The following is a 27,754-nucleotide window of genomic DNA, read 5'->3' on the forward strand; positions in this document are numbered from 1 at the left end:
ATGACAGCATCTCTCTCTCCTCTCTCTCTCCTCTCTCACACACACACACACACACACACACACAAATCTGCCTCTTGTGCTTTCATTCCCTGCACAGGTGTCTGTGTCACTGGGCTTCACTGTGTCATGGCTGTCATAGCACAATTCTCTTGAGTGACTTTTCCACTAGACTGTAAGCTCCACCAGAGCTGGGACCAGTGTCCCCAGGGCTCAGTAGGGGACCTGGTTACAAAGTAGACAAATTTTTATTGAATGAATGAAAGAACATACCAGTATAAAATAATTGAAACAATCCTGCTTACCATATCGATTGAGTGAAAGACAAGGCATCCATGTGGTCTGTAGTTCCCAGAGTCTGAGACGGCCTGGCCAAAGGAGCCCGGGTGGAGGGATCTGACGTGCTCTTTCTCTCCCCCAGGCCTGCTCTCTGTGGCCAACTCTGGCCCAAACACCATTGGCTCCCAGTTCTTCCTGATGTGTGACAAGACAGATTGGCTGGATGGCAAGCATGTGGTATTTGGGGAGGTCACAGAAGGTCTGGATGTCTTGCGGCAGATTGAGGTGGGTGGCCGCCTGGGCCCTTCCTTGGTGCCCAGCCTGGTGGGAGAGCTGGGGCGGGTGCCCTGTGGCCTGGAGAGAGGAGTCCTGGCTGCCTCCAGGAGGAGGCTGCCTCTGCTCAGGCTGGGAGTTGGGGGCTGTCCCTGAGCCACCTTTTAATCTTTACCCTCCCTCCCCTGGTTTCCCCTCTTCTGTTCCACCCACAAGGGCCCAGGGCAGCAAGGACGGAAAGCCAAAGCAGACGGTGATCATCTCTGACTGTGGGGAGTACGTGTGAGAGGCACGTTCTCTGCGCTGCCCCTGCGTGTCCAGGAGCAGTCAGCCTGGGGAACCAGCACCCGAGGGTGTCCTGTTAAGCAAGGGTCTGTGTCCTGGCCCTTCTCAGGATCAATTTGGAGCAGCTCCTCTGCAGGCATGGCCTGGGTTCTTCTGGCTCTTTCCCAAGCGAGACTGTGGGCCTGGGAGCCAGCACAGGCGCCAACCCACTCTCCCCACTGTGGACAGCTGTGCATAGCTGTTGCAGCTTTGCTGCCAGGGCGTCTCCTGGGCCCACCAGTGTGTCTTCTGGACATTTCTTCTGATAAATTAAACCCTGGTTCTTGTACTGCTGCCTGCCAGCCAGGCCCCTATGACTGGGCCATCCCTCTAGGACAGACTGGAGCACCTATCCTGCTGCTTCCCTTCCCCTGCAGGCTGTCCCTGAGGGCACACCCTTGTCAGACAGTGAGGCAACGGGTCAGAACAGGTGGCAGAAATGCCTGTATTTTCCCTCGCTCTTGCTACCAGGAAGGCGAGTCGGACTAGCCAGACTGTGTTCTTGCCTTCACACCTGCTGGTCGTGTCTAATGGGCACCTGTATTCAGTCTCAGTGACCCATTTACTTTTCGTTCGTTCATTCGACCAGTAGTCAGAATCATATTGCTATAGAATGCCCAGGGCCCTTCTTTTGCCAGGCACTGTGCTTGGGACACAGGAAACAAGCCAGAGGTGGTTCCTACGTCCTCCCCTCACCCCAGTTCCACTTGGAAATTGAAGTTTGGTGCTACAGTTCATAGCCTGTACTAAGCTGGCCTCTCACTCTGCACCATTTTTTAGCCAGCCACGCCACCACGTCACAGGACCAGAAACTATCAGTTCCTAGAAACCTCCTCCAGAGCTGCTACCTGCTCTCCTGCCGCCTGCAGTGTTCCCAGCAGAGACCCCTGCTCCTTAACCTAGATCCCCCTCCTCACCGGTGGTCAGTCACAACTGTCAGGACAGGCAGCAGTGAGGCCAAGAGAACAGCAGCTGTTCAGGGCTGATGTGACATCCAAGGGAGAAGGAGGGCATATGTAAAGTACTCAGCACGGGCAGTCTGAGTATGACATGCAGGGACATGAAGGCTGGCCTGAGGCCCCAGGAAGAGGACTGATCTTACAACACTGTGAAACAAAGGGAGAGGTTGTGGCGAGGACTTTATCACTTACTCTTCTTCCCTGGTTGCCCTGAGGAGATGGACCAGTGGACTGGCCAGGAGGCCGGTGGGTTGGGGACCGTGGGGTGGCATTACCCTGTGCTGTGCAAGAGCATTCCCAGAAGTTACCCCATGGGTTCCACCCATGACCTTTGTATGGGTGGTGACCTGAGACGCAGAGGTGAGGTGCCAGGTCCAGGGATTCCGGGCTAATGGCCAGCCCAGTGACCGTGCAGGCATTGTCTCTTCTGGATGCTGGGCGGGGCTCAGATGGGAGGGTGGCGGGGGCCCCACACGGCCCTCTGGGGAAGGAGCGGTGAGACCTGGTTTGTAAGTGAGAAAACTGAGGCAGAAGTCAAGGGATAGAATGCTACTGGAAGTTATGTTTTCAAAGATTGTTTAATACCAAATTTTCAAAATATAAATTGAATAAATCAGATCACCAAGCAGTGCATAGAATATGATCCTAACTTTGTAAAATATCCACGTTATGTATAAAGACAAATATGTATGTGCCAAGAAAAAGACTGGAAGGCAATATTAATGATGGTTTCTCTCTCTGGTGGGATTATGTATGTTTGTATTGTTTCTTATTTTCAAAGATTTTCCTGGCATAAATGTAATATTTTCTTAAGTGAGGAAAAACTTAACAAAGAGAGTTAAAATGGTTGCTCAGGGCCTCCCAGTAAGAAGAGAAACCTCAGAAAATTTCTCCCTTCAGCTTCCTGTGAGGCTTCAGATGGGCGCCACGCTCCCTGGCAGGGCTATGAGGGAGGTGGGGCCGTGGGCCACTGCGGGTCACTGTCAGCCTGGGCTCCTTCCACGGGCAGGGGAGGGTGCCAGTCACACCTCATCCCAAGAGATTGCCAAGTTTAGATTTTTTAGGAAAAGCACAGCTTTGAAGTAAATACAGCAGCACCTCCTGGATACATTCTAGGAAGAGCGAGTTTTCATAGGAAGGCACACAAGGAGGTCCACATTTGCAAATTATTTTATAAAGTAAGAGCACACTCATGTTTAGACATGGTGCTAAGTGCTCTGTGGACGGACCTGATCCCCATCATGGCTTTATACATGGCATGTACATGTCTAACTGAGAGTTTATGTAATTTATTCACATTAACAAGAGGCAGAGCCAGGATTTAATGCCAGGTCTACTGACTGCAAAACCCACCATTCTGTTTAGTCTCATTTCCTGTGAAATTGTAGGGGATTTCTTGGAGCGCGTTACCTACTTCCCTACACAGAGACACAAAGGAATAGGGCTTTGCCTGATAACCTGGCCTCAAGGCCAGTGCTGAGTGTGATTGTGAAGATGAACACTTGGCGGGGCGGTGAGGTGGACAGAGTAGTTTGCCCCACACTGAATGGCCCCAGACTTGGCCATTCCTTTGCATCTTCCCTTCATGTCAGCATTGACTTTGCCATCAGTGGGCCTGAGTTGACCACCCTTATTTATACTTCTACTGTGCAGCCTTGAATGCAACCTGGGTTGCCAGGGGCAACCAGTTAAACAAGATGGCCTTGGTAGCTGAATACTGCCACCTTGTCTTCTATGTTTCCAATCTCCCTTATCCGAGGCCTTTTCTGTTGGGTTTCCCGTGGTGGCTGCCTGGACCACTGAAGGTGCTAGAAGTCTCAGGAAGGCCATGGCCACCATGGCTTCACTGCATGAAGAGGAAATCCTGTCATGGCCCTCACGTTCCCAGTCTGCACACTGGTGGGTGAGGCAGTCCGCATCCTTAAACTTTTAATTTCAGACACCTTCCCGGTAGCCCAAGCCATGCCAAGTTCTGTGCTGTAGGCATTGGAAAGACCACACATTGCCCCTGTTAGACGTTTCCAAGCCTCCACGACCTTGATATTGGGAGGAGACATGGTGCTAAGTGCTGGGCCCTTGGCTCTGAGAAGGGTTGGGGTGGAAGGCAGATTCTCTGGCTTGAAGGACCTCTGCAGAATAAAGAGTCCTATGTCCTCATGTCATGGATCAGAAACTAAAGCCTGAATCAGGAAGGGGACTTGTCCAGACACCAAGCAGGTCAGTGGCTGAGTTGGAACCAGAATACAGGTCTCCTGACATCCCAGCTGGTGCCTAGTCCAATCCCTGCCAGCCTGAGCACAAAGCCCAGGCAAACGGGGGTGGGGGTGGGGGTCTCTTCCTCTGCACTTGCTCCCATTGTCTCCTGGTGGGGGGGCTGCTGCCCCACAGCATGGCCCCAGCCTCCACCCCTGCTCTAGACCCGCTCTCCGGGAGCCTGTCTTCAGGGTGCAGTGAATTCCAGGATGCGTGTCCTTGGGCACATGGGTCGTGCTCCCTCTGCGGGCTGTGTCTGTGGGTTGGGGTGGGCCTAGGACCTGCTTTTAATGACACAGTATTTCAGGATTCAGGCAGCTGGACTCCGTGTGCTCCAGCAGGTAAATTACAGGCTTAGCAAGTCAAAAATCAAATAAACACTCCAACTGCCTCAGCTGCTCCAAGGAGAACAGTGGTTTCCGGGAACCTCCCCACGCAGCTCAGCCTAATTATCGACTCCCCCGGGACAGGGGCCTTTTCTTTGGCTCAGAGGCCCCAAGAAACAGGACAGGACTTGGGCACACGGGGTGACCAGCCTGTTCTTACCTCCTAGACTCCAGCAGACACTGACAGTGTCTGGCCAGAGGCGGCCCAGGCACCGTGCTCTGGGGCAATGGATTGCTCCTTCGCATGGCAGGAGCAGGAAACCAGTTCATTTCAACTCTGAACCGCTGGTGGCTGCCTAGAGATTTGTGCTGAGGGTCCTGAGGCCCTGTCCAGGTTCAGTGGAAAAAGCACCCAGGTTGATTCTGATGGCCATGGGCAAGGGGATGGGCAGTGGGGCATCTGTGCTGTGTCTGCCAGGACCACTCACTGCACAGACTCTTTGCTTCTGCTGAGAGTTAACTTTGTCTCGGTGCTGAGCTCCACGTGGAGACTGAGGGAACTGGAAGCCCCCAAGGCTCTTGCTTCCCGGGGGTGTCGCCTCTTCCCCAGGCAGGAGAAGGGCAGGCCCAGGGCATGAGGACCCCCAGCTTGTCCTTTTTCTAACGTGCTAACGGCCAGCGGGTCAAGTTAGGAACTCAATCGTGCACTGTGCTGAGGGCATGCACATGCCCGGAAAGGCCCAGCGTTGCCCTGGGAAAAGGCAGACCCTGCTCCCACACCCAAAGGCTGTGGTGAGTGGCGCAGAGCCCAACAGCCGCACTTATGCTCCAGGTGCAGCTCAGACCGTCCCAGGTCGGCCACAGTGTGGGCCAGGACGGCCAAGGACAGGTCCTAAGATAGGCCTGTGCTGACCGCAGACAGCGCAGTCAGCACACCAAGGCTGCTGTGTGCATCAGGCCCTATGGGATGGAATGGGACAAACCACAAACCCCAGGGGAGGGGGCAGAGGGGCCTGGAGAGGACCAGACCCTGGCTGCACATGGACAGAGGTGTGAGGGCCCTCCCTGTGGCCCGGCCAGAGCTCTGCTGGCATTCGAGGGTCTCCTGCCCCTGGAGAGGGCCCGATCTGGGTGGCGCTGCAGTGGCTGCCGGGCAGGGCCTCAGTGGCAGCCGCAGGCCTTGACCACCATGTTGCGGTGCTTGCGCAGGATGACGTTGTTGCTGCTGTCATAGTAGAGCACGGAGGTGGCACTCAGCTTGGTGGGTGCACAGCACGCCTTGGGGACTGCGTCCGGCTTCATCAGGTGCACCTGGCCACAGAGGGGGCGGCAGGCAGAGGTGAGCACGGTGGCTTCTCCCAGGACCCGCCTAGACGCGGCCGAGCTCCTGCCTGCACCTGGCCTCCTGCCACTCTCCTGTCCCCTGCTTTATTCTCGAGCCAGGGCAGATGTCACGTGCACATCAGCCCCAGCCCTGACCTCCCTGACCCATTTGCTGCCCGAGGCCCTCAGGGCAAGGCCTGGGCACCAGCTCCCTGCCACAGCAACTCCCCTCACCTGAGGACCCTGCTGGTCCCAGAACAGTGTGGCACCTGGTGGCGGGTGCCTCTGCCTGATGCTCCTGGAGCACCAGCCCTCTGGGGTCCCCTCCGCCCCCTCTTCCTTCTCTGTGCTTCTGTAACAACCCTGACCCTGTCTTGTCCGCTTTGGCTGTTTATGGTCTTTCTCCTCCTCCTCCAGGGAGCCGAGGGACCGTGGAACAACTGGATAAAGCCTAGGATTCTAGGTTCACCCCTAGGTGTTCACACCATTATTTCTCAAAGTACTTTTCACCCCTCGTAACAGCTTCTAAGGGAAGTATTATTCTGGGAGATGAAGAAATGGGACAAGGCCACGTGACCTGTAGCAGGACTTGGACCCGGGTGTACTGATCCCACTCCCTCCTTCTAAACAGCTTTACCCACCGAAAAAAAAGCCTGATCGAGGAGCTATTTCAGCCTCCATACAAATATTTATCCTGAGACTTGGCAGGGTGAGCCGAGTTTACACTGGACTCCTCATCAAGGCCCCACATGGACGGGCCCTAAAGACAGCCCCAAGCTATTGGGGGCAGGCGGGAAGAAAAGCCTGCTTCCATCCACGTGTGTTGTGGCCACTCTGAGGGGCCAGGACCGCCCGGCCCTCACGGAGGCTGCTGAGCAGGACCTGGATGAAGCTGTCTGATGGGGTGACCTGTGTGACAGCCTGGCTCCTGTTCCCCAATGCCCAGCCTTGTCCCAAAAGCCCCAGCTCTGAGCCAACCTGCTGGGAGGGCCGTGAGACGCCACTGGGCTCGCTTGGGCCAGAGCCTCTCTACAGCCACAGGGGAAGCCGAGGCCTCTGCGGGGATGTCCAGCCAGACTGGGACCTGAGGGGCCACTGCTCCCCAACTTCCTAGTCTCCAAATGCGGTGTCTGGCTTGGCATTCATAGACCTATGTGAAAAACCAGGTGACACCAGCCTGGTGTGCCAGCCATGGGCTCTAAGTGGCTAGAAACTGGGGAGGGCCTTTCCTGAGAGAGAAACCGGGCCCACAGGGCTGTGGCCATTCTGTGACCCCACCCCAGACCAAGCTCGATCAGGTCAGCGACAGAAGAGAAACGGCCTTGCATTCCATCTGGCACCAAACAGATTGATTTGCAGGGTCCAATGTGCCATTCCGTTAGATTCGCCTTGAGCCACTAGGAGACCAATCAGAGGGTCTGTCACTTTGAGTACAGTTCGCTCACTGTGGGCCTCAGTTTTCTCCTCTGCAAAATGGGTCTAATGGTACTTTTCTCATTTCCAACACAAATGTATCTCGGACACGTGCCTTGTGCCTGCCGTGCCAGGACGGGGAGCACAGAAATGTCCCCAGACATGGTCCCTGTTCTCAGCCTCGGTGGGGTGGGAAGGGAACACGGACAACACTCCAGTAAACAGCCAGGACCCACGGAGTGGCACGACAATCGCATCGGGCCCTGAGTGCTGTGGGAGCACGAGCATGGCGACCACTCCTGGCCGGGAAGGACGGCAGGTGAGGCTGCGGGGCAGGCAGGAGTTGGCGGGGCCCAGAGCAGAGGGGGAAGCCCCCCCGGGTGGGCCGGCAAGTGCAAAGGCAGGGAGGTGGGGACCCGGGGCACGCGCTGGCACTGAGTGTCTGCAGGGAGGCGAGGGCACTGGGGCGTGTACTAGGGGGCGTGGGAGAGGTCAGTAGGGTGGCTAATGAGGGGCCCCGCGTCCCTGGCTGAGGGCTCAGACTTCCTCCTGGAGATAATGGGCGGCAAAGGGAAGTTTCTCAGCTGAGAATGAGGTCAGATTTGCGCCTTAGTGAGACTGCAGAACGGCCCGAGGGTGAGCCTGGAGGGTCATCTTCCTTCTCTTGGCCCCCAGGACACCCCGAGGCCCTCTCACATCACTCCCCCAGTCTCCTCAGGGCTCCTCTTCCTTCACAGGCCTCTCCTCTCCTGGGCCTGCTGTGTCCCCAGAGAATCTCATCTGCTCTCAGGACCCAAAGACCAGGCATGGGCCATGTCTCAGTGCAGAGCTTCAGCCTGGCCTCTGAACTCCAGACTCAGGGATCCAGCCACCTGCCTGCTTGGTCACATGGGGTCTCATTGGGCCTCAAAAAGTGGTGGCAGAAGCAGACAACCATTCCAGACCCATTCCCCCAATCCTCCTCCTACCCCAACAACTCTGCCCCCAGGCCTCACACACCAGGTCACTGAGCCCTCACCCGGAAGCCCCTGGTTCCTCCCCTTGTCCCTCCCTCCACCTGCCTCCACCATCCCTATGGCCTCAGCCACTTCTCACAACCTGCCAGCCACCCTGGTCCTCTTGTCAGGTGGCCACAGCAGCCTCCTCACTGTCTCTCGGCCTCCTCCACCCTCCAGCCATGGTCCAGCCTCTCATCCTCTCACTGCAGCCAGAGAGATACTTCTAGAGAGTCAGGTCATGATATTGTCTCCCTAAAATCCTGCAAAGGCTTCTTGCTTTACTTGGGACTAAATCCACCCACCTGCCACCTTACCAAGGACCCCAAGGCCTATGTTAGGGCCTCTCCGCACCCCAGTGTAACCTCCCTCGGCCTTCCTTTGCTCCCCTCCAGCCTGGCCTCCCTGCAGGCCTTGAGCCCATCCAGCTACTCCTGTCCTAGGGCCTGGATCCTTCTGCCTGGAACGTTCTTCCTCCTTGTGGAGGCCTAGTCTTCCTTTCTCACAGGACCCATTGTCTTGGCCTGTGCTTGGCTCACGTGTTCACTGACAGACCTCCTCGAGAAGGCAGTCACTGTCTCGTTTGCCCCCAGCACAGCCTGAGGGCTCACTCCTGCTGACCTACCTTGGGGATGGAGGGCCAGGGTCAGGGCAGAGGCAGGGGAGGGAGAGCCCTAGAGATGCAGGTGCGGCCGTCAACCCATGTCCCTCTCAGGCCCTGGGAGATGCATGTGCTTGAAGAATGGAAGCCCCGGTGGCCATCACACAGCGTATCCCCTCTGAGCGTCCCCAAGGTAGGCGGCCCCTAGGGTCTAGCAAATCCCATTTGATGTTGAGAAAGGAGGCCTTACAGGGTCAAAGCCACTTTTTACAGTCATTTACTCTCACCCTAAGGCATCACCTTGACAACCTCTTATCAGATAAAAATAACGCTAGGGATACTAAGAACTAGGAGTCTGGGTAAATGGTTCAGAAAGAAGTTTCAATACAACAGACATTTAAAACACTGAGCGATAAGCAGTAGCAATGATATTCCTCACAGAAACTATTATTCGGCATTTAAAATTACCCCAGAAACCAGGGCATCAAAAACCACACCATCCGTGGAAACACAAAGAGCTGGGAGGACCAAGGGAAAGAGCCAACAGGGAGCAAACAGAAGGCGGAGCCCTAGTCAGAACTGCCCCGGCACATGGGCACACGGTGACTCTCCCTGCACACGTCCTGAAGAGTGAACACACACAGCTGTCTCACCCTGTGTGCATGTGTCACAGAAGGTCGGACACACCAGGGTGCATGGGTGCACGTGTTCAAATCACACAGGTGCCGAGGTGGGTTACACATCTGTTCTGTGCGTGCATGTGACCACAAGCAGGCCGCCTTCATGAGTCTGGGTTCCACCACCCGTACCTGCATGTCTCCATATGCATGTGTGTGCATATGTGTGTGCACCTACAGAGTCTACACATGGTGTGGCCCCACAGGGACCAGCATCTACACATGTGTGGGAACCTGACTACGCTGCACGCAGCAGCAAAGGCTCCATGCTGAGGGAGCTCCGAGACCTGAGCAGGCACTCCCACTGCCGTCCTGGCTGTCTGAGACCCTCTTCCCAGTGCACCCTCCCCAGGGGTCCAGGCAGGACAGGTGCAGTACTGACCAGGGACTGCAGGATGGCGTGGTTGGTGGCATTCATGCAGGAGTCCAGTGGGAAGGAGCACTCTCCCTCACAGTAATAGGCTGAGTAGCCTTGGGGGGCGATGACCCAATCCTGGGGGTGAAGGGGGAGAATGGAAGAAGGTGCATCCCACCATGTGGCCCCTCCCGAGCCCCTCTATCCAGCACCTGTCACAGATGACTCAGGGCTGCCCCTTACCTTCCCCCATCAAACCATGCTCGGGCCCCTCCCAGTGGGCTGACATCCCGTTGAAGACCCTCAGCGGACAGGACTGGAGACAAGCTGTGTCCCCTTCACCTGCCATCAGCACTCAGCGTCATCCTCCCAGCCCAGCCCCCACCGACCACGTCTCCTGTAGCTGCTGCTGCAGCAAAGGCACAGAGGCGCCACCACCCTGGCCTCGGTTTCCCTGTTGTAGTTTTGACATTTTATGGCTCAGGATTCAAACTGTCTCCATTTTCATGGTTTTACAGAAAAGCACTTTCTCACTATAAAAGAACAAACTGGTGATTGCCCGAGGGGAGGGGGGTTAGGGGCTGGGTGAAAAAGGTGAAGGGACGAAGAAGGACAGACTAGTAGTTACAAAACAGTCACGGGATGTGGAGTACGGCAGAGGGAACAGAGTCAATGTTACTGTCACAGCTGTGTGTAGTGCCGGGGGGTACTAGAGTAATCGGGGGATAACTTTAATAAATTATGCAAATGTCTAACCATTGTACTATGTACCTGAAACTATATTTTTTGAAAAAAGTGACACATTCTCCCTTTTTGAAAATGTGGAAAACTCAGAAGAAAATAATACATGAGAAAATGAAATTCCCCATAATTCTGTCTCCTCCTGGAGACACACTCACGATCTTTAGAGGGAGGTTGTCATTTAAGAAAAAGGGGGAGAGTAGAAATTACCAGCCAGCCGAGGTCCTGGAAGCTGACATAGAGCTCGTGCCGACGGCAAACATGCCGGCCGTGGGAGCCGTGGACGTCATCTGCAGGGGAGAGATGGTGCGAGGTCTTTTCTGGGGTCCTGCTCTGTGCAGCAACCACGAGGGCTCCCAGAGTGGGGGACGCCCTGATAGGCATATTTGTGGAATGAATGAATGACGGGAAAGTAAACCATTTGGTCTCATAAAGCCTATTCCTGCAGCTCTGCTGGTGCCATGACCCAGCTCAAGAACCTTCGATGGCCCCCAATGGCTCCCAATGGCTCCAGAGTGACCCTGCGCTCAGCTCAGCCTCCCTGCTTCCAGCCTGTGGGCCTAATGCTCCAATAAACAGCCCCGGTGACGCTTGGTCATTGGGCCGATGCCTCCCACTCTCAGCTCACCTCCCCAGCCACACCTGTTCCACGAGTCACGTGGCTCACACTGAGGCCAGCTGAAGGGCCGACTCCAGTGAAGGAAAAGAGGGCACATAGTCAGGTCAGGCCTGGTGGGGAGGCCTTTGCCTAAACAACTGTGCATCCTGCAGGGTGCCTGGGAAAGAACTGAGGGCCGCCAGGGCCCGGGCTGCCTGATTCTAATGGAGATTTCTGGGAAGGCCTGGTGAGCCAAGGGAAGGCAGAGAAGGGACAGGGTAGCAGAGAGGCCCGAGAGACAGTGCAGTGGCCAGTCCTCAGGGGGCATGGGACAAAGGAGGCTATTAGGAAAGGTGGCTGGAGAGTGACCATCGGCTTGAACCCTACAGAGAGCTGGAGGGTTCTGTCGCCACCACTGGTTCTCGGCCAAAAGCCTGCGGGCTCCGACCCGGGCCAGCCCTGGACCTCACCGAAGATCCCTGGGAGCTTGTTCGGCTGCGGCAGCTCGTTGGTTTTTTTGGGCAGCCTCCTCTTCAGGGGCCTCACTGCCCGAGGGGCTCGGATGGGGCTGGAGCTTGCCCTGAAAAACGTGACCATGAAAGGCTGTTTGGAGCGCGGCGCCCGTTGCCCCAGCAGACCGGCCAGGCCGGGATCCACGCTGTGCCCTGAGACAGAGAGAAGAGAGAGGGCGGTCACTCGAGGGCAGTGGCCAGGCACACGGACACAGCAGGGACCTCTACCGGGCTTGGGTGAGGACTTGAGCAGGACTCACTGTCCCCTCGGTTTCCTCCTCTGAAGACCTAAGTCCCACGTCCAGTCCCAGCCCCCAGGCAGGCAGGTCTGAGGGAGATGGTGGGAGACGGGCCTCGTGACCGTGGGGTCGGTATTAGTGACAATTGAGTACACTGCCATTCGTGAAGCATTTTACAGGTTTCAACGTTATTTCACATGGATGATCTCACTCATCTTTACAGTGATCCTGGACCTCATATGTCACCGAGAACTTTCACAGTCACCCCCTGCTGGCCCGGAGCCACACGGCCAGGGACTGTCAGAAACAGGATTCCCACCTTGGTCTGAGGACTCCTAGGCCTGAGGTCTACCTCCACCGCCCATATAGGATTGATAACACTCTACGGAATGGAGTGGCTGACAGGGCTTCTCAAGTGCTTGCTCTGCTGAACAGGGCCCAAGAGCAGAAAAAAAGAATGTGTTAAAAAAATTACTGGCTCCATCCACATTATCCATGATTCCTTTAACCACTTTTCTCCATTTCTACTGTTACTCATAAGCCCCTCCAAGCTCTCACCTGGACACTGGCTCCCTGGGCCTCTCTGGCTTCACTTCACTCTTGTTTCCCACGGTTTCCACCTCTCACTAAATTCAGGAGGTGTTTATTTTATGCATGTAATAAAAAATTTTTTACTTAACAATAGTTGAGATTTACAGAAAAATTGCAAAGATGGCATAGAGAGTTCCCATATACTCAGACCGAGTGTCCCCTGGGAAATGTTAACATTTGTAGTATATGGTACATTTGTCACAACTAATGTACTGATATTGGCGTTTTATTAATTAAACACCACAATATATTCGAATTTCATTAGTTTTCCCCAAAGTCCTTTTTCTCTCCCAGGATCCCATCCAGGATGCCACATTGCGTGGTTACACTGCCTCAGGCATCTCTGGGGCTGTGACAATTTCTCAGGCTTCCCTTGCTTTTGATCACCTTGACGGTTTTGAAAAGCACTTTTCAGGTATTCTGTAAGAAATTCTTCAATTTGGGTTTGTCTGATGTTTTCTCATGGATAGACTGGGGTTATGGGTTTGGGGAGAAGGCCCCTGAGAAGGGCGCCCTCTCATCTCATCATATCCAGGGTACACTGGAGCCATATGACTGATTCATGGGAACCTCGATCACCTGGCTGAGGTGGTGCTGGCTAGCTCTGTCCACTGGCAAGTTACCTCCCCCACCCTCTACACTGTCCTCTGGGAAGCCAGTGACTAAGGGTAACCCACACTGAAGGGGTGGGAGTGGTGCCACAGATCCTTGAGGGGGGTGTCTCAGAGGGGTCTTCTATAAAAACCTGAATCAGATCCTGCCATCCTCCACTGCTACTAAATTCAAGAAACTCCCTAAAAACCTTTACCCTGGTTTACCCTCACTCAGAATGCCCCCTGCCTGTCTCTCTCAATCTCCTCTCCTTCCAACCTCGCCCGGGCCTTCTCTGCTCCAGCCACGGTGGCCCCTTGCTGTAGTCCAACACGCCAGTCCTGTGCCCACCTTCAGGCTTTCTATCCCCACTGCCTGGGATGAAGGAGGCTCTCCCTGCCTAACACCTGGTGAATGAATGAATGCGTGAACCCTGCTTCTACAGATGAGAAAACGGAGGCTTGGAAAGGTAAGTAACTTGCCAAGGTTACAGAGTTATTAGAAAGCTGAAGAGCCGGGACTCAAACCTAGGCCTCCCTGATCAGAGCCTAAGGGCGTAACCAACTGCCCTTGTGCCCCTACCCAGTACAGAAACTCCCAACGAGAAGGCTCCTCCATAGAAAGAATCACCTATTTCTTGGGGAGAGAACATGGACTCGCTCCCTTAGCAACTCCAATGCTGGTTCTGCAGGAGAGGAGGCAAACCACTGCTGCCTGGGGCCTCCAGCTGCCTGGAACTATGGGGACCTCACCCTCTTTACCCCCTGAGCCCTGGAGTTTGGGAGGGACGTTATCACCCCAGCGGCACAGCTGAGAAAGGAGTGGCCTTCAGGCCAGTCGAGGGGGCTCCAGCTGCGCCTGCTGCCAGCAGCCTCGGAGGAGCCCCCAAGAGAAGGTCCATTGCCCAGGCCCTGAGTCCTACCGTCCTCTGTTTCCACATAGAGGCGGAGTCCCAGGTCCTTGTTACGGTTCAGCAACCAGCGGTCACTGGCTGCTGTCACGTCCAACACCAGCCAGCCCTCGTCCCCAGCTCGGAGCGTCTGAAGATCCAAAAAGAACAAGTCAGACTCCCTGTGGACATGAAAGAACAATTAACTGAGGGCTGGCACAGCTGCCTCCATGTTTCCAGTGCCCGCCTGGGGGACTCTGAGTGGGGCGTCGACCCCCTGGCTTGGGCTGGGCGCCTCGGGTGCCTCATCTCACTGTATCTACCGTAGAGAGGTGTTACTGTGCCGTGGACAGATGGGGAAATAGGCCGGGAGCTCAATGGCCCGTTGCAGGTTCCACAGCCAGGATGGCAGGGCAGGGACTTGAAGCCACAATTGACACTGGGCCTCTCCCCAGGGTGCCGGGGCCTCAGGCCAAGCATCCCTCATCTCTGGGGGTGTGCTCCCAGAAAGCTCCCCTTCTGTCCTCTGGGAAATGTGCACCCAAGGGCTGGGCCGGACACACCAACAGGCTTGACCGGAGCTGGGGCGCAGGGCAGGCACCTGTTGGCCTGCTCCCTGACCACTTCGAACATGCTGACATGGAGGGTCCTGTTGAGCAGACGGGTGCTCGGCAGCTTGTAAATCCGGAACTCGGCGGCTGTGACCGCCTCCCCGGCCGGGATCTGGGTCAGGTCGAAGCGGAACTCCTTCCAGTGGGGCTCCTGGTGGCCCAGGGCGCGGTCGAGCTCCACTGCAAGACAAGGCGGGGCTGGCGCTCAGCCCTGGCTCCAGGCTCGGGCTCTGGAGTGGCAGGGCCCAGTGGGAGCCCAGGGCCGAGGAAGCCTGGGCAGGGGGGTCTATTTCCTCCTTGGGAACAGGCTTGACCCCAGGCTCTGCCCTCCGGGTGCTGAGGGGGTGCTATGAGGCCTGTAGTGAAGTGCCCAGCACAGCGCCTGGTACATGATGAGTGCCAGCAAAGGCAGCTTTCATTGCTTCCCCCGCAAGCCTCAAACCCTGCAGGCCCTGGCTCAGCCCCTCACTGGCTCTGGGACCCACAGATAAGGCAGAGGACAGGTCCCTCCTCTGGGGAGATGGACGTCAGACCCAAGGTAGAAAAGGGCCAGCCTGATGGGCAGGGACATGGCTAAGTACTTTTCAGAGTCTGCCGATGTGTGTGGATGGGTGTGGGGGAGAGTGAGTGCTCACAGCCTTGAGGGGTGACAGTGAAATTGCCACGATGTCATGGGAAAAGGACACTGCAGAGGAAGGACCAGGGCGAGCAAAGGTTTAGAGCTGAGGGACAGACAGCACAGGCAGGAAAACAACAGCCAGAAAACACAGCAAAGTGGGGAAGAATGGCAGGTCCCTGTTAGAACAAGGTGAAGGAGGAAGGGCCAGAGGGAGAGGTGGAAAGGAACAAGAAGTGAGGCAGGGGTGACCTCTCCTAGAGAGGCTAGTCAAGAGCTGGGGAAGTCGGAGGGTCCCATGGTGTGCTGGGATCTGAGCAGGTTTCCTGGAGGAGGTGACATCTGAACTGGCCTTGAAGAATGGGACAGAGTCTTGGAGGATGGAGAAGGTGGTGGGGAGGGCATGCTAGGCAGAGGGTACGTTGTATGCACAGATTGGGGGTGCCGGGCCACCCACAGATCACTGGTGTGGGGACGGGGCGTGAGCCTGGCTGTGGCCTGACTGTGGAGGGCTGGAGTTCCGGCCTGGGAGCGTGGGCTGTGGCCCTGGAGCAGGGGCCAGGGCTCCGGGCAGCAGAGGAGCGGGTGGCTGGGTGGAGTGGACGCTGTGCGTGGAGGCGAGAGTAAAGCACAGGCCGGGGGGGACCTGAGGCGGCGGGGCCTGGTGCGACGCTGGGCAGGAGGCCGCGGGCGCGGAATAAATCCCACATTTCCCCAGCTGCCGGGAAATGCCCAGGACCGTATATTTAGGGCCATCTCACTTTAGCCCCTTGTCCCTTTCAAACACTAAAAATCTGTGTTTCCGGAAAGCAGGGGTGGGAGCCGCCCAGCACCTTCCCCAAAACCCAACACTGAGATTTTAATTACACGTCTGTGAGTCTTTTTAAAAATTCTCTCTTTGGCTACTGGGTTCAGTGACCACAAGTCACCAGGCTGGTGGCAGAAGCGGATGTGGGGAGCACTTCCTGTCCTTGAGGTAGGGACATGGTCCAGTGATGGACAGGCAAACAGCTGTGCTGGGCGAGGCCAGCGGGCATACTTGTTTGGGCAGGAGAGATGAGCGTATCACCCCCAGACTGGGGAGGATTAAAAATAGAACACCCATCGTCAGACAGGGTGCTGGACACACAGCAGATGCCCACCCGGAGGCAGGCTGTTTTAGGTGCAGCTTGACACAGGGTGGCACTGGGTCCTACTGCACAGGTGTAGAGGGCAAGGTCCTGGACCTTCTCCGAGAGATGCCACCATGAATTTCTACACGAGTACCCCCCTCCTTACAGACATACTCACACACACACACACACACAACTTGGGTGACAATTCCCATGGATTCAGGGGCCACACAGACCACCACCATCCTGTGGCTGTGTAAGAATCCCCAATCCATGGGAGGAAGTAGGTCCAGGCTGTTGGCTGCCACAAGGTGCCGCACGGAGGGTAGGGAAGGGTCACTCCACCACACCCTTCTCCAGACTCCTCTCAGAGCATCATTAAGTGTATTTGACCCCAGGCACAGCAAGGGTGACGGGTGGGTCCCAGACGCTCACTGGGAGTCTCTGTCTGCAGATCTGATGCTGATTTCATGTTGGATCTGGGAACCGAGGGGACAACCCACAAAAGTGCCAGCTCCGTGTGGGCACCAAGCCATGCAGCCTCCCTCCCTTGCTGGGTCAAGAGCACCTTGTTCACCTGAACTGACCTCATTTCCAAACTTCCGTTCTGTGGGTTTGAAATCGATAAACCACGCAGTAGTTCCAGCAAAGGAAACAGCCCACCCCGACTGTTCCAGGCAAGTACCAGAGGGTGGGAAACTTTTAGAAAAATAATTTTCATCAAAAATTGGTGAAATTTCCTGAAGTGTGAAACTGAGGAAACAGAGCAAGTCGTTTATCTGACGGTCAGTGCGGAGGATGGGAAGATACCTGTGGGTCCACAGCTTTTTTAGTTAGGAGAGATATTTCCCAAAAGTGGTATTCTGGGAAAGCATTTTCTGGCCCCTCTGTTTCTTCCTTGATAACTAAGCAGGACAAGTCTGCTTTAGCCAGTGAGGTAGCTTCGGGCAGTGTGGAGCTCTCTAACCAGTGGTCATCGCAGGCCTGACCCTGCACCAGCCAGGCATATATTTCCCCACTTGGCCTTGTCTTTTCCTCTGTGAACTGAGAATAAGGATACTGCCCAGCCCTCCTCACGGGGCTATGAAGGGGCTTTGTAAACAGTCAGACCACGGGCAGGGCAGGGTGGCCATTCAACAGGAGTATCGGATGAGCCTGACTTACAATCTCCCAACTTTGTGCCAAGATGTGATACTGTCAGGGGGCCAAGCCAGAAATTCCAAGGCCGTGGGGTGGTGGGAAGGGGAGCCTCTGAATGACGTTTTTCTAAATAAATGTAGTCATTTGCTCACTTGTTTGTTCATTAATTTATAAATGAATGTATCAAATTCTTACTGTATAAAGACTCAGTGCTGGACCCTGGGAATGGGGTAAACAAGACGGGTAAGTCAGGTCTCTGCACTCATGGAGTTTACAGAATATAAACAAAAACAAGTAAAATAGGGATATTTTAGCTATCATAAGTGAAATATAGACGGTTATGGGCTCAAGAGTAATGGGAAAGGGGTGGGGGTGCTTTTCATAGGGTGGACAGTGTGGCAGTCCTCTGAGAAAGAACTACGTAGAGTGGATGAGAACACTCTCACACGACGCTAGTAGGAATGCGATAAAGAGGAATCTGGCAATATCCCCTTGTAAGATCCTAGCACATACATGTGAATTTACCCTTTGACACAACAATCCCAAGGACACAATAGAAAAATAGGAGAAGCCATATGCACAAAGCTATTAATCGGGCATGGGGACCAGACAAAGTTATCCCTGGCTCAAATAGAGACCTCTAAATGTTTATTTTCAACAAAATTATCAGAGCTGCCCAAAATGTCCAAACATTGAACCAGCTTCTGTCTGGGAAGCAGCAGATGAAATTAGTTTCTGAATTGCCTTAATGTGGCTTCCGGAACAATAAATAATCGTGAATCACCGTGTGGTAATGGGACTCTGGGCCTTCTCCAGCCCGTGGTTAAACAACCTTTGGGTCCCACATCTATGGGAAGAGACTGCTATGGGCAAGAGGCGGCCTTCACCGCCTGGTCGCCATCCACGTTCTGCCTCTCCATTTCTGGGGTCTTGCATCAGCCACCTACATGCTACACCTCCAGATGCCACACCACACTTTATGTCCACCAGCCCGACACCAGCAGAGACTTCAGCTATTTTTATGCCCTGGACAAAATTTAGAGTAACCCAGATGACCTAAATCGGTTGTGTTTCTGACTGAAAAGTAAGACTTCAAAAGAAACCTCCCCTTCCTCGAGCCCAGAGCCGCTGTTAAGAGAATAGAATCTTCTGACCTGTCTGTCTGTCCTTCCTGCCCTCAAACCCGTCTCCCCAGGCCTGCAGGCTCCCCAGGAAGAGCCCAAGGTCCGCTCTGTTTTCCGGGACCCCCTGAGCTGGCCCATCCCGTCCACATGGCCTCCTGGGCCTCCTGGCTGCCATCACCTCCCCCAGTCCCTCCCTGAAGCCGCTCTCTCCTGGGTGGCCCCCATCCCACCATGTCTAAAGGCTGCTTTCCTCTCGGTCCAGCTGTAAAAGCCCCTTGTCCTCCTCTGACCCCACACAGACCAGCCCGCCGGTCTCGCCCTTTCCCCCAACCCAGGAGTCCCTGTCCCTGGTTCATCTGCCCCGCTGGATGGTGAGCAGTTCCAGGTCAGGGAATGAACGATGTGGGGTGGGAAGGGAAGGCTGCAGCGGTCCACTTCTTAGGCCCCCTGTGTTCCAGGGGCCCAGAGGGAGGCTCCAGCCCCTTCTTCCCAAGGGCTCCTGGTCCCCTGGAGAGTGGCTCAGTGTCCAGCATCCACGGGTCCTTGGGCGGGTGCATCTCTGCTGGCCTGGGAGTGGCTTCCATGTCACAGCATGTCTCCATCAGAGGCCACCCATGTTTTTGCTTTGCTGTGGGACTTGCTCCCCCAGGGACCCGGAGGCAGATGGGCTGGGCCTGTCTGGCTGGTCTTGCCGGTCACAGAGGCTGAGGGACCCACTTCAGACCTAAAACAAGACCCAGGTCCCCACGGCCTGTGCAGGCCCACAGCAGAACCACAGAATTGATTACCTATCGATTCTCACCCCGAGGGCTTCCTCCCACCCAAAAATCTCAGTACTGCCAAAAGGAGGCCCAAGCCTTCATTTCTGAGGTATTTTTAGACAGTTCTCATTACTGACTTCTTTCAGAGCTGTTTCCATAAATGGCTCTGCACTCACAATTACCGGTCTGGGCCTCAGACGGCTTCAGACCGCAAATTAAAAGGGAACACCCGCGCGCTCTACCACATCAAGCCCGCCAAGGCCGAAAATAGGTCCAAGGAGATGTGAGCAAGAAAGACAGGATTTCTCCAGTTCAAACCGGGGGAAAGAGCTGCACTGTGGGCGTTGTTCAGAAAGATCTGGTCTTGGTGACACATCCCTCTCTCCCATGGGGATGGGCTCCCATGAGGAGGTGGGCTGGGTGTGCCCCCTGCCCTGTGCCTCACCTCCGACAGCCCCCACCAGGAGGCAGGGAGTGGGCACATTCTCTGGAAAGGCCTTCAGGGCAACCCTGAATAGATGGGGAAACTGGGGCCCCGAAGGGGTAGAGACTTGCCAGGGGTCATGTGCCAGGTTAGGGGCCCTTCACGTGGACTTTCAGACTGATGTAAAATGAGAGGCCCTAGAGATCCTCTGGGTGGCAATACCAGGATGAGGGATCAAGGTTCTGTCAACAGGTGCCCCAAGAATGCCTGCTGAAGCCCCCTTCCTCCCTGCAGAGACTCGGGATCTCAGAGGAGGACCCAGGGAGATGCTGCACCCTTTGTTGGCTTCCGAAAAGACAGGGAGGCTGGCCCCGCTTTGCCCCACCTGGTCCCAGCCCTGCCTCCCACTGAATTCCTCTTTCCTTCACGCAGAGGCTGGAGTGCACAGCGGGCTGGGGGGTGTCATGAAGAGTCTCAGGTTGTTCATAGTTCTCTTGAGAGGAGGAAAAAGAGGGCTAATGCCCCTGAATCTATAGGCAAAAAGTGACTAGAATCCCAAGAGGAACACACACAGTGAAGCCTGGGGGCTCTAACTATGGAAGATGCCTTGGAGAAGAGATACTTGTCTAGAAAACATATTTGAAAGTAGTGGAAGAATTTTGACAAGCAGAAATGGAGCACAGTGTACTAGACAAAGGCACAGAGGTGGGAAATAATGTGCCAGCTCCCATTTTGAACTGTGTCAGGCACCGTATTGGGCACATTATACACACCATTTCTGCTCATGCTCACCCAGGCAGCCTGCTCCTGGAACTTTGCTCTTTACCACTTGGCTGCAGGTCCCTAAGCAAATGATGGGATAGAGGTATAGGTACACACAGCAGGCTCTTCCCTCATCATACTGACAGCCATTCCGAGCAGGTGTTTGCTACCTTCTTGGTTGCCTTCCCTATTTACCCATTCTACTATGACACAGGCATTATTATCCCAATTATAAAAGTGAGGAAACCGAGATGCAGAGATTTTAAGTAACTTGTCAATAACTCACAGCTCTCGAGTGGTGGACAGAGGATTAAAACCCAGTCCTATTCCAGAGTAATTTACCATCCTGGTGGCCAGACAGGGTTTCAGAGAAAAGGGACCCACCTCCAACTCTTGGGAAGAGAAATACCTTTGGAAACAGACCACCAGCAAAATGAAAAGTCAACCTGTGGAATGAGAGAAAATATTTGCAAACCACATACCTGATAATATCCAAAATACATAAAGAATTCACACAACTCAATAGCAAAAAATAAAAATAAAAAATAAAAAATAAAAAATTTTTAAATTTAAAAAAGGGTAGAGGAACTGAATAGAATTTTTCCAAAGAAGACATACAAATAGCCAAAAGGTACATGAAAAGGTGATCAGCACCACTAATTATCAGGGAAATGCAAGTCAAAACCAAAATGAGATATCGCCTCATACTTCCTAGAATGGTTATCATCAAAAAGACAAGATAACAAGCGTTGGCAAGGAAAAAAGGGAACCCTGTGTACTATTGGTGGGAATGGAAACTGGTGCAGCCATTATGGAAATCATTATGGAGGTTCCTTTAAAAAATTAAAGATAGAACTACAATATGATCCAGCAATCCCACTTGTGGGTATTATCCAAAGGAAACGAAAACAGGATATCAAAGAGATACTTCTCCACCTCACCCCATGTTCATTGTAGCATTATTCACAATAACCAAAACAACCTAAGTGTCCATTGATGAATAAATGGATACAATAGAATATGACTCAGACATGAGAAAGAAGCAAATCTTGCCATTTGTGACAACACAGATGGACTTGAGGGCATTATGCTAAGTGAAATAAGCCAAACAAAGGTAAATACAACATAGAATCACCTATATCTGGAATCTCAAAAAAAAGAAAAAAAATCAAAGTCTTCATAGAAACAGAGAAGAAAGTGGTTGCCAAGGGCTGGGGTGTGAGGGAAATAAGAAGAGGTTGGTAACAGGGTGCAAACTTTCAACTATCAGCTGAATAAGTTCTGAGGATCTAAGTAAGGTAAAACATGGTGACTGTAGGTGATAACACTGTGTTTGTATAATTGAAATTTGCTAAGAGAGTAGAACTTAAATACTCTCACATACACAAAAGAGAATAAATATGTGAGGTGATGGATGTGTTAATTGACTCATTGGGGGAAATCCCTCCACAATGTATACATATATCAAATCATCATGATGTACACTTTAAATATCCTATAATTGTAAATGTCAACTATACCTCCATCAAGCTGAAATAATTAATTAGCTTTTTAAAAAGAAAAATACCTTTGGGCATGTGGTCACTCTAATAGTAAGTTTTTAAGATGGATAAAGAATTTACTGTTAAATAAAACACAAAGTAGCAAAACGGTGGGCATTTATGTCCCACTCTGTAGAAAAATAATAAAATGTTAGCATCTATAGTGATAAAATACCAGGGCCGGTTGTGGAGGGTTACATCAAAGAATTAACACGCTGGTTTTCTCTGAAGTAGAGGGAGGCTTACTAGGGAGGCTTACTTCCAAATTATGTTTCTAAATATATGGTCTGAATTTTCTATAATAAAATTCTCTAATAAATCTATGAGTTTTTTACAATGAACATGTTTTCGTTCTATAAATCCCAAAATATCAATTTTCTTTAAAAGAGATTCTCGGTTTTCAACATACATTCAGTACAGTCCGATTCAGTAGCACTTACTGGACCTAATGATGAGCCAGGCCTCAGGGTGGTGGAGAGGCAGAGACCGTGCAGGTGGGGAAACGATCTGCTGTGTGGCCTTGGGAAAATCACCTAACTTCTCTGAGCCTCACTCTCCTCTTTAAAACAAAGATTGACAGTAACTGTGAGATGCAATGTCAGAATAGACGTGGATATAGTCTGGGCATATAGTCATCACTAGGTGTCATTTCACACGACCCCTGAGCGGACCCACAGGTAAGAACTGTGACAGTCTCCATTTTATAGAAGAGGAAACTGAGGTTCCAAGAGGTGAATTGGAAAGTCCAGATCACACTGAGAGTAGGTGGAGGAGTCAAGATGCAAATTCTGTCTGTCTGCGTCCCAGATCCGAGCCCCCACCCCGGTCCTGTCTGCTCACCCACTGTTCGTCCCCTACTAGTTTCCAGATGGGGGAATGGCAATGTCTAGACCACTTGACGATCATCTTTATGACTTCTGTATGTGCTATTTGTCTCTCCCACTAGGTCAGCTCTATGACGGCAGGGACTTTGCTCTGTTCACTGTCATATCCCAGAAGCTAGAACTGTGCCTGGCACAGAGCAGGTACCACATGACTATTTGTTAAATAAATTAATGAAAAAATGAAAGAAGCCCTTGGTAAAGAATCAAAGACAGTGACTCTTGGAGTAAGTGTCAGTCACCCCTTCAAGGTTACGGGGCTGAGCAGGACTTGGGCCAGGTCCCTCACTGGGTCCTGACTCTCCCAAACCCAACATCCTCAGCTCGTTAACACTCCTGTCCTTGGCTGCCTGAGACCCCAAGAATAAATTAGTCTGGTGCAGGGAAAAGTCAGGACATAAGTGAAGATGGCTCCATTCATTTCTGACTGGACTTCTGCCTGCATGGCTGTTCCTGCCTCAGTGTCTCGATCTGGAAGATGGGCACCTGCCGCTCTGCTGACATGTGGAGAAGAATTTAGGAGGAACAAACAGAGTTGGTCCTTCCTGCCTCTTTCCTCCCTCCAGAGGGGCTGGGCCAGCCAGAGGTACAGCCAGCCAGTCACACCTGCCTCGGGTGAGGGGATGGCATGGTGTTGTCAGAAGGTGCTGGGGGCCCCTCATTTTTCTGACACTGCAGACTGGATGAGAAACCAGAGGCCCAGAGAAGGGAGCGCGGCATGATTTGGGACATGGAGGAATCGATGGCAGGCCAGACAGGACAAGAACCTGGGTGTTGCCTCCCAGCTCAGGGCTCTCCCCTCCCTGAGCACAGACGACACCAGGGGCAGGCTCTGTCTGCTCCACGTGGGTATTGGCCCCTATTACTGTGTCCTGGCCAAGGGCAGTCAAGATTCTACAAAGCTGAGAGTGATAGGCCAGCAGGGTCTCTGGCACTCACCACAGAACCCTGACCCATATGCCAGAAGCCTGAGAGAGGCCCATGGCCTCTGGGTCCCACAGGCTGCCACTGATGATCAGGTACTGGGCCGGCACCAGGCCTGGCTTCTCTGGAGGCAGATGAGGCCAATAGGAGAGGTGGAGCTGGAGGCAATAGGTGTGGGAGCCTGGGCGTGGGTGCTGACAGCACAGCGACTCCACGGTGGTTTAAGGGCCTTAACCTTTCATGGGCCTGGGGCCAGGGCCTCCAAATGAGGAAAGAATCCTGCTAAGCATCTAATCACCCACATCAGCCTAGATAATTACTAGTTAAAACCACTCTCACTGACAGCTCTACTAGTGCAATTAGTATGTCAGAATAAAGAAGGCCCTTCTGACAGCTGGCTGGGCCCATTCACAACTGGGCTTCCACTGAACAAGGACCTGCTTGTTGATCCCACAGAGTCAGAGGCCTTAGGTCTTAATGAAACACTCAGATGGCAGGGGAAGAAGCTGGGGTTTGGAATCCACAGCCTGAATGATGCCATGGACATGCTGTGTGGCCATGGGCTGGCCATTTAACCTCCCTGAGCCCATGAAATGAGGCTGGTAAAACAGCTTCGCATGGTGCTGCATATGAAATGAGAACTTTTATAAGGATATAGAACTTCGAATGCTGGTTTTTATTCTATAAATAGGTGGAAACACCTTTGGTTGGCTTTCAAAATCTGTTTCTGGGTTTTATGTGTGTATAAGACACGCAGGGACATTCCTGTCACATCCACACCAAGGCTGGGCAGCAGCTGGGAGGGACCAGGGCCAAGTTCACTCTAAAGGAAGGGCTGACTTTTTGCTCCTTCCACCTATCAACCAATGACATGGCAACTCTGAGGATACACTGATGACCAGGAGCCCCATTTTACAAGTAGGGACCTAAGGCTCAGAGGGGCTTGAGATCACATAGCAGAGTCAGAAGGGGAAGCAGACCTTTCTGAGCTCAAGGCGCTGCTTGATTCACAGCAGCAGCTCCCACTAGGGCTGGGGGAAGCAGAGGATGCTGGGGGAAGCAGGACGTGGGCTGGGCAGTAACTCACTCTAGTAGATGACTCCCCTGGGGCCATTCTCAGAGTGATTGCATCCACAGCTCTTCTAGGTCCTGAGCCATGAGTCAACATGTCCGGAAGACAGAGCCTCAATTCTCTGTCCCAAGTGCCCATGCCTGTCCTCTACAGGAAGGCAGCATACAAAACTCACCAGCTGGAGTCTTGTGCTGGGCACTGGGCTCCCAGTAGAGGTTAACAGGGGCTTCCTGCTGTTTACTCCCCCACCTCAGCCCACCACCAGTTCTGGGGTAAGAGGCACAGAGGCCTCCTTGGCTGTCCCTTCTTTCTGTTTTTGCTTAGGAAGCAATTAGCTGAGGACCCCACAACATTTGTTGCTGCTCCATGTCCCCTGGATTCCTCTGCCTAAATCACTCTGAAAGCTCCCTCCACCCTGAAAGCCCATCCTCTTGACAGTAGAAATGTCCTTGAGGACTGGATATAAGACCAAACAACCTGGGCCCATCCTGGCTCGGCCACGTAGAGGTTGTGCTATTCTGAGTGTGACATGGCCTCTCTGAGCCTCGCTGTCCTCATCTGGGAGATGGTAATGAACATTATGATTGTTAACTGGGTTGTCGGGAGGATTGAGAGTGATGCTGTAGGTGAAGGGAGGCTGGTGGCCTTGGCAAGGGTCCTCTCCCTGCTCTCAGCCCCAAGCTCTCTCCACCCCAGGCTGAGTTGTAGTTCTTGGGTCCCCAGGTCCCAAGCCCAGACCTCTGCCCCTCGCTGGCCACAGATAGGAGGCAGAGCAGATGGGGAAACAAATATTCATGACTGTAGATTAAAGAGAGATTAGTGATGGAAAAAGATATCTTTGAGAATTTTAAGGGTAAGTGGCTCCACGATTTAGAGTGAAATTTCTGCAGAAAGGAAAAGCTGGGCTTTGCCTGGAAGAACAATGAGGGTCCGAGCTGTCCACAAGGTCACTCCACAGGCCTGGACACTCAGTGCATTTCAAGCTATGTTCTGGGTGCTGGTCATGAGTGACAAGACCAGGGACTGCCCCACTGAGCTGTCTGCTCCTTCTCTGCCTGCTCCCCTGACAGCCACACCTCCACCTGCAGGCTCCCAGGCTCTGGCTATTGTGGACTCAGGACATCTGGGTTATCCTCTCAGCTCTGGTCATTTCGGTGATGTGACTGGGGTTTTCCATGCTGAACTTTGCCCCTCTCTTCAGTACTGACCTTATCACAATGACAGCATCACAGCCTCTGTTTACTCATCCATCTCCCCAGGACCAGACTGTCTTCCTGGCACTGCCCAGGTCCACCCGACATTACATGATTCCTACTCTTGGGTGTGTTTGGGAACGGGGTGACTGTACACACCCCTGGGACTCACATTCCTGCATCCGCCCCTCCCCACCCACAGCTCTCCGACCCCACAACCCTTAGACCTGGTCGCCCTGACCTGGCAGTAACCACTCCCCTGTGGGGCCCTGTCCACCACACAGCCCAAGGTTGTGCAATCTCCTCTGCAGCCCGTGTTCCCCCCCGAGGGGGCGCCCGGACACTTGGGTCCCCGTCCTCACACGCGCGTTCTCGCGGAGGTCGCACGGGCACAGCAGGGTCACCGACGCCCATCCCCGGAGCCCGCACTCACCCATGTTGACGAAGCTCATGACCAGGTCCGCGCGGCCCAGGAGCCGCTCCCGGGAGCCGCCATCCTCGTCGTCGTCGCCGGCCATGGCATGGTAGAGGTCCAGCATGAAGAGCGGCGCCGACAAAGGCAGCCGGGCGCCGGCAGGAGGTGCGCGGGGCCGGGGCCGCCCAGGCAGCCCGAGCACCGCTAGGATCTCGTGCTGCAGGTCGCGGCGCTCGCGCGGGCCCAGGCGGCGCTGCGGGCAGCCGGGCGCGGGGCGCGGGCCGGGACCGCCGCCGCTCAGCGCGCACAGCGCCAGGCCCAGGAGCCAGAGAGGCCCGGGGCGCGCGGCCATGGCGGGCTGGACCGGACCGGCGCTCACCGAGCGCTCATCCGCTCCGCCGCCGGCCCGGGGTCCTGGATCCCCGACGGCGAGCTATACGTCGGGCTCCGGGACGGCGGGACCTGACGGGAGTCGTCCGCGGCCGCAGCGCGGTGCCTACAGCGCCCCGCACGCCGCACCTGTCTTGTCGTCGGGTCGGGGTGGCTGTGGCTGCCAAGACCTCACGGCAGAGGCTACTCCGGGGACTGGGGGCCGTCAGCTAGTGTGTATGTCGCCGCTGTCCTGTCCAGTCTGATTGCCGCGAGGCTCGCTCCGTCTGCGCCACGGGAGAGCTGCCGTCGGGTATCCCTGAGGCTGGCGCGGGCTCAGCCGGACCTGCTGTTTGTGGTCAGCTCGCCCGCAGCTGCTGCGGCAGGTCCCGCGCTGCACAGTCGGGGCCCGCCCCCTCTGGGCATGGCCAATGGGGACGCGGGGGCGGGGCCGAGGCAGCAGAACGCCTGTCCTGAAGTGCGTGGGGGCGGGGCTGGTTAGATGAGAGATCCGCAGCCCAGGCGTCGTTGTCATCTGGGGAGTCAGGGTCGTCCTGGGTGACCCTCCCATCCTCTGGCCGCGCGATTGGCGCGGGGCCTCGGCCTCGGGACCCCAACGTAGGGAAAGCGGCCCGAGGCAGGGAAAGCAGAAACCTGCGCTCTCGCGGGGCATGTCCTTAAGCGCCCTCGCACGGGCGGAGATCCCGAATCTCATTCCCGCCAGCCCCAACTTGGTGCGCGAAGTGTCGCCCCCGACCCAAAATGAGGCCTCAGTCCCTTGTGGAAGGGCCCCATTGTGCCAGCCCAAAGAGTAAGACGTCTTTCTCTGCAGCCGCGCCCGGGTTCCTAGCCACAGCAGCCCCTCGCCAGCCA

The 27,754-nt window shown here is 54.4% G+C and overlaps 1 protein-coding gene and 1 long non-coding RNA gene across 2 annotated transcripts; one reads left to right on the forward strand and one right to left on the reverse strand.

The window, feature by feature from the left end:
* The first annotated feature begins 42 nt into the window (after positions 1–42).
* Positions 43–2,555, forward strand: LOC120593256 (uncharacterized). The gene is made up of 2 exons (XR_005650332.1): positions 43–561; positions 766–2,555. It is a non-coding gene; the product is annotated as an uncharacterized LOC120593256 (long non-coding RNA).
* A 1,350-nt stretch (positions 2,556–3,905) lies between these two features.
* On the reverse strand, positions 3,906–26,864 carry BMP8A (bone morphogenetic protein 8a). Its single transcript, XM_039850988.1, has 7 exons — positions 26,531–26,864; positions 14,538–14,727; positions 13,970–14,118; positions 11,585–11,779; positions 10,727–10,806; positions 9,803–9,913; positions 3,906–5,722 (listed from the first exon to the last, which is right to left on the reverse strand). Exons 1-7 carry the CDS (start codon positions 26,862–26,864, stop codon positions 5,573–5,575), a joined length of 1,209 nt encoding a protein of 402 aa, XP_039706922.1. The 3' UTR covers positions 3,906–5,572.
* Between the last annotated feature and the right edge of the window lie 890 nt (positions 26,865–27,754).

Source organism: Pteropus medius, unplaced genomic scaffold (genome assembly GCF_902729225.1).
Source record: "Pteropus medius unplaced genomic scaffold, Ma_sr-lr_union100, whole genome shotgun sequence".
Classification (NCBI taxonomy): domain Eukaryota; kingdom Metazoa; phylum Chordata; class Mammalia; order Chiroptera; family Pteropodidae; genus Pteropus; species Pteropus medius.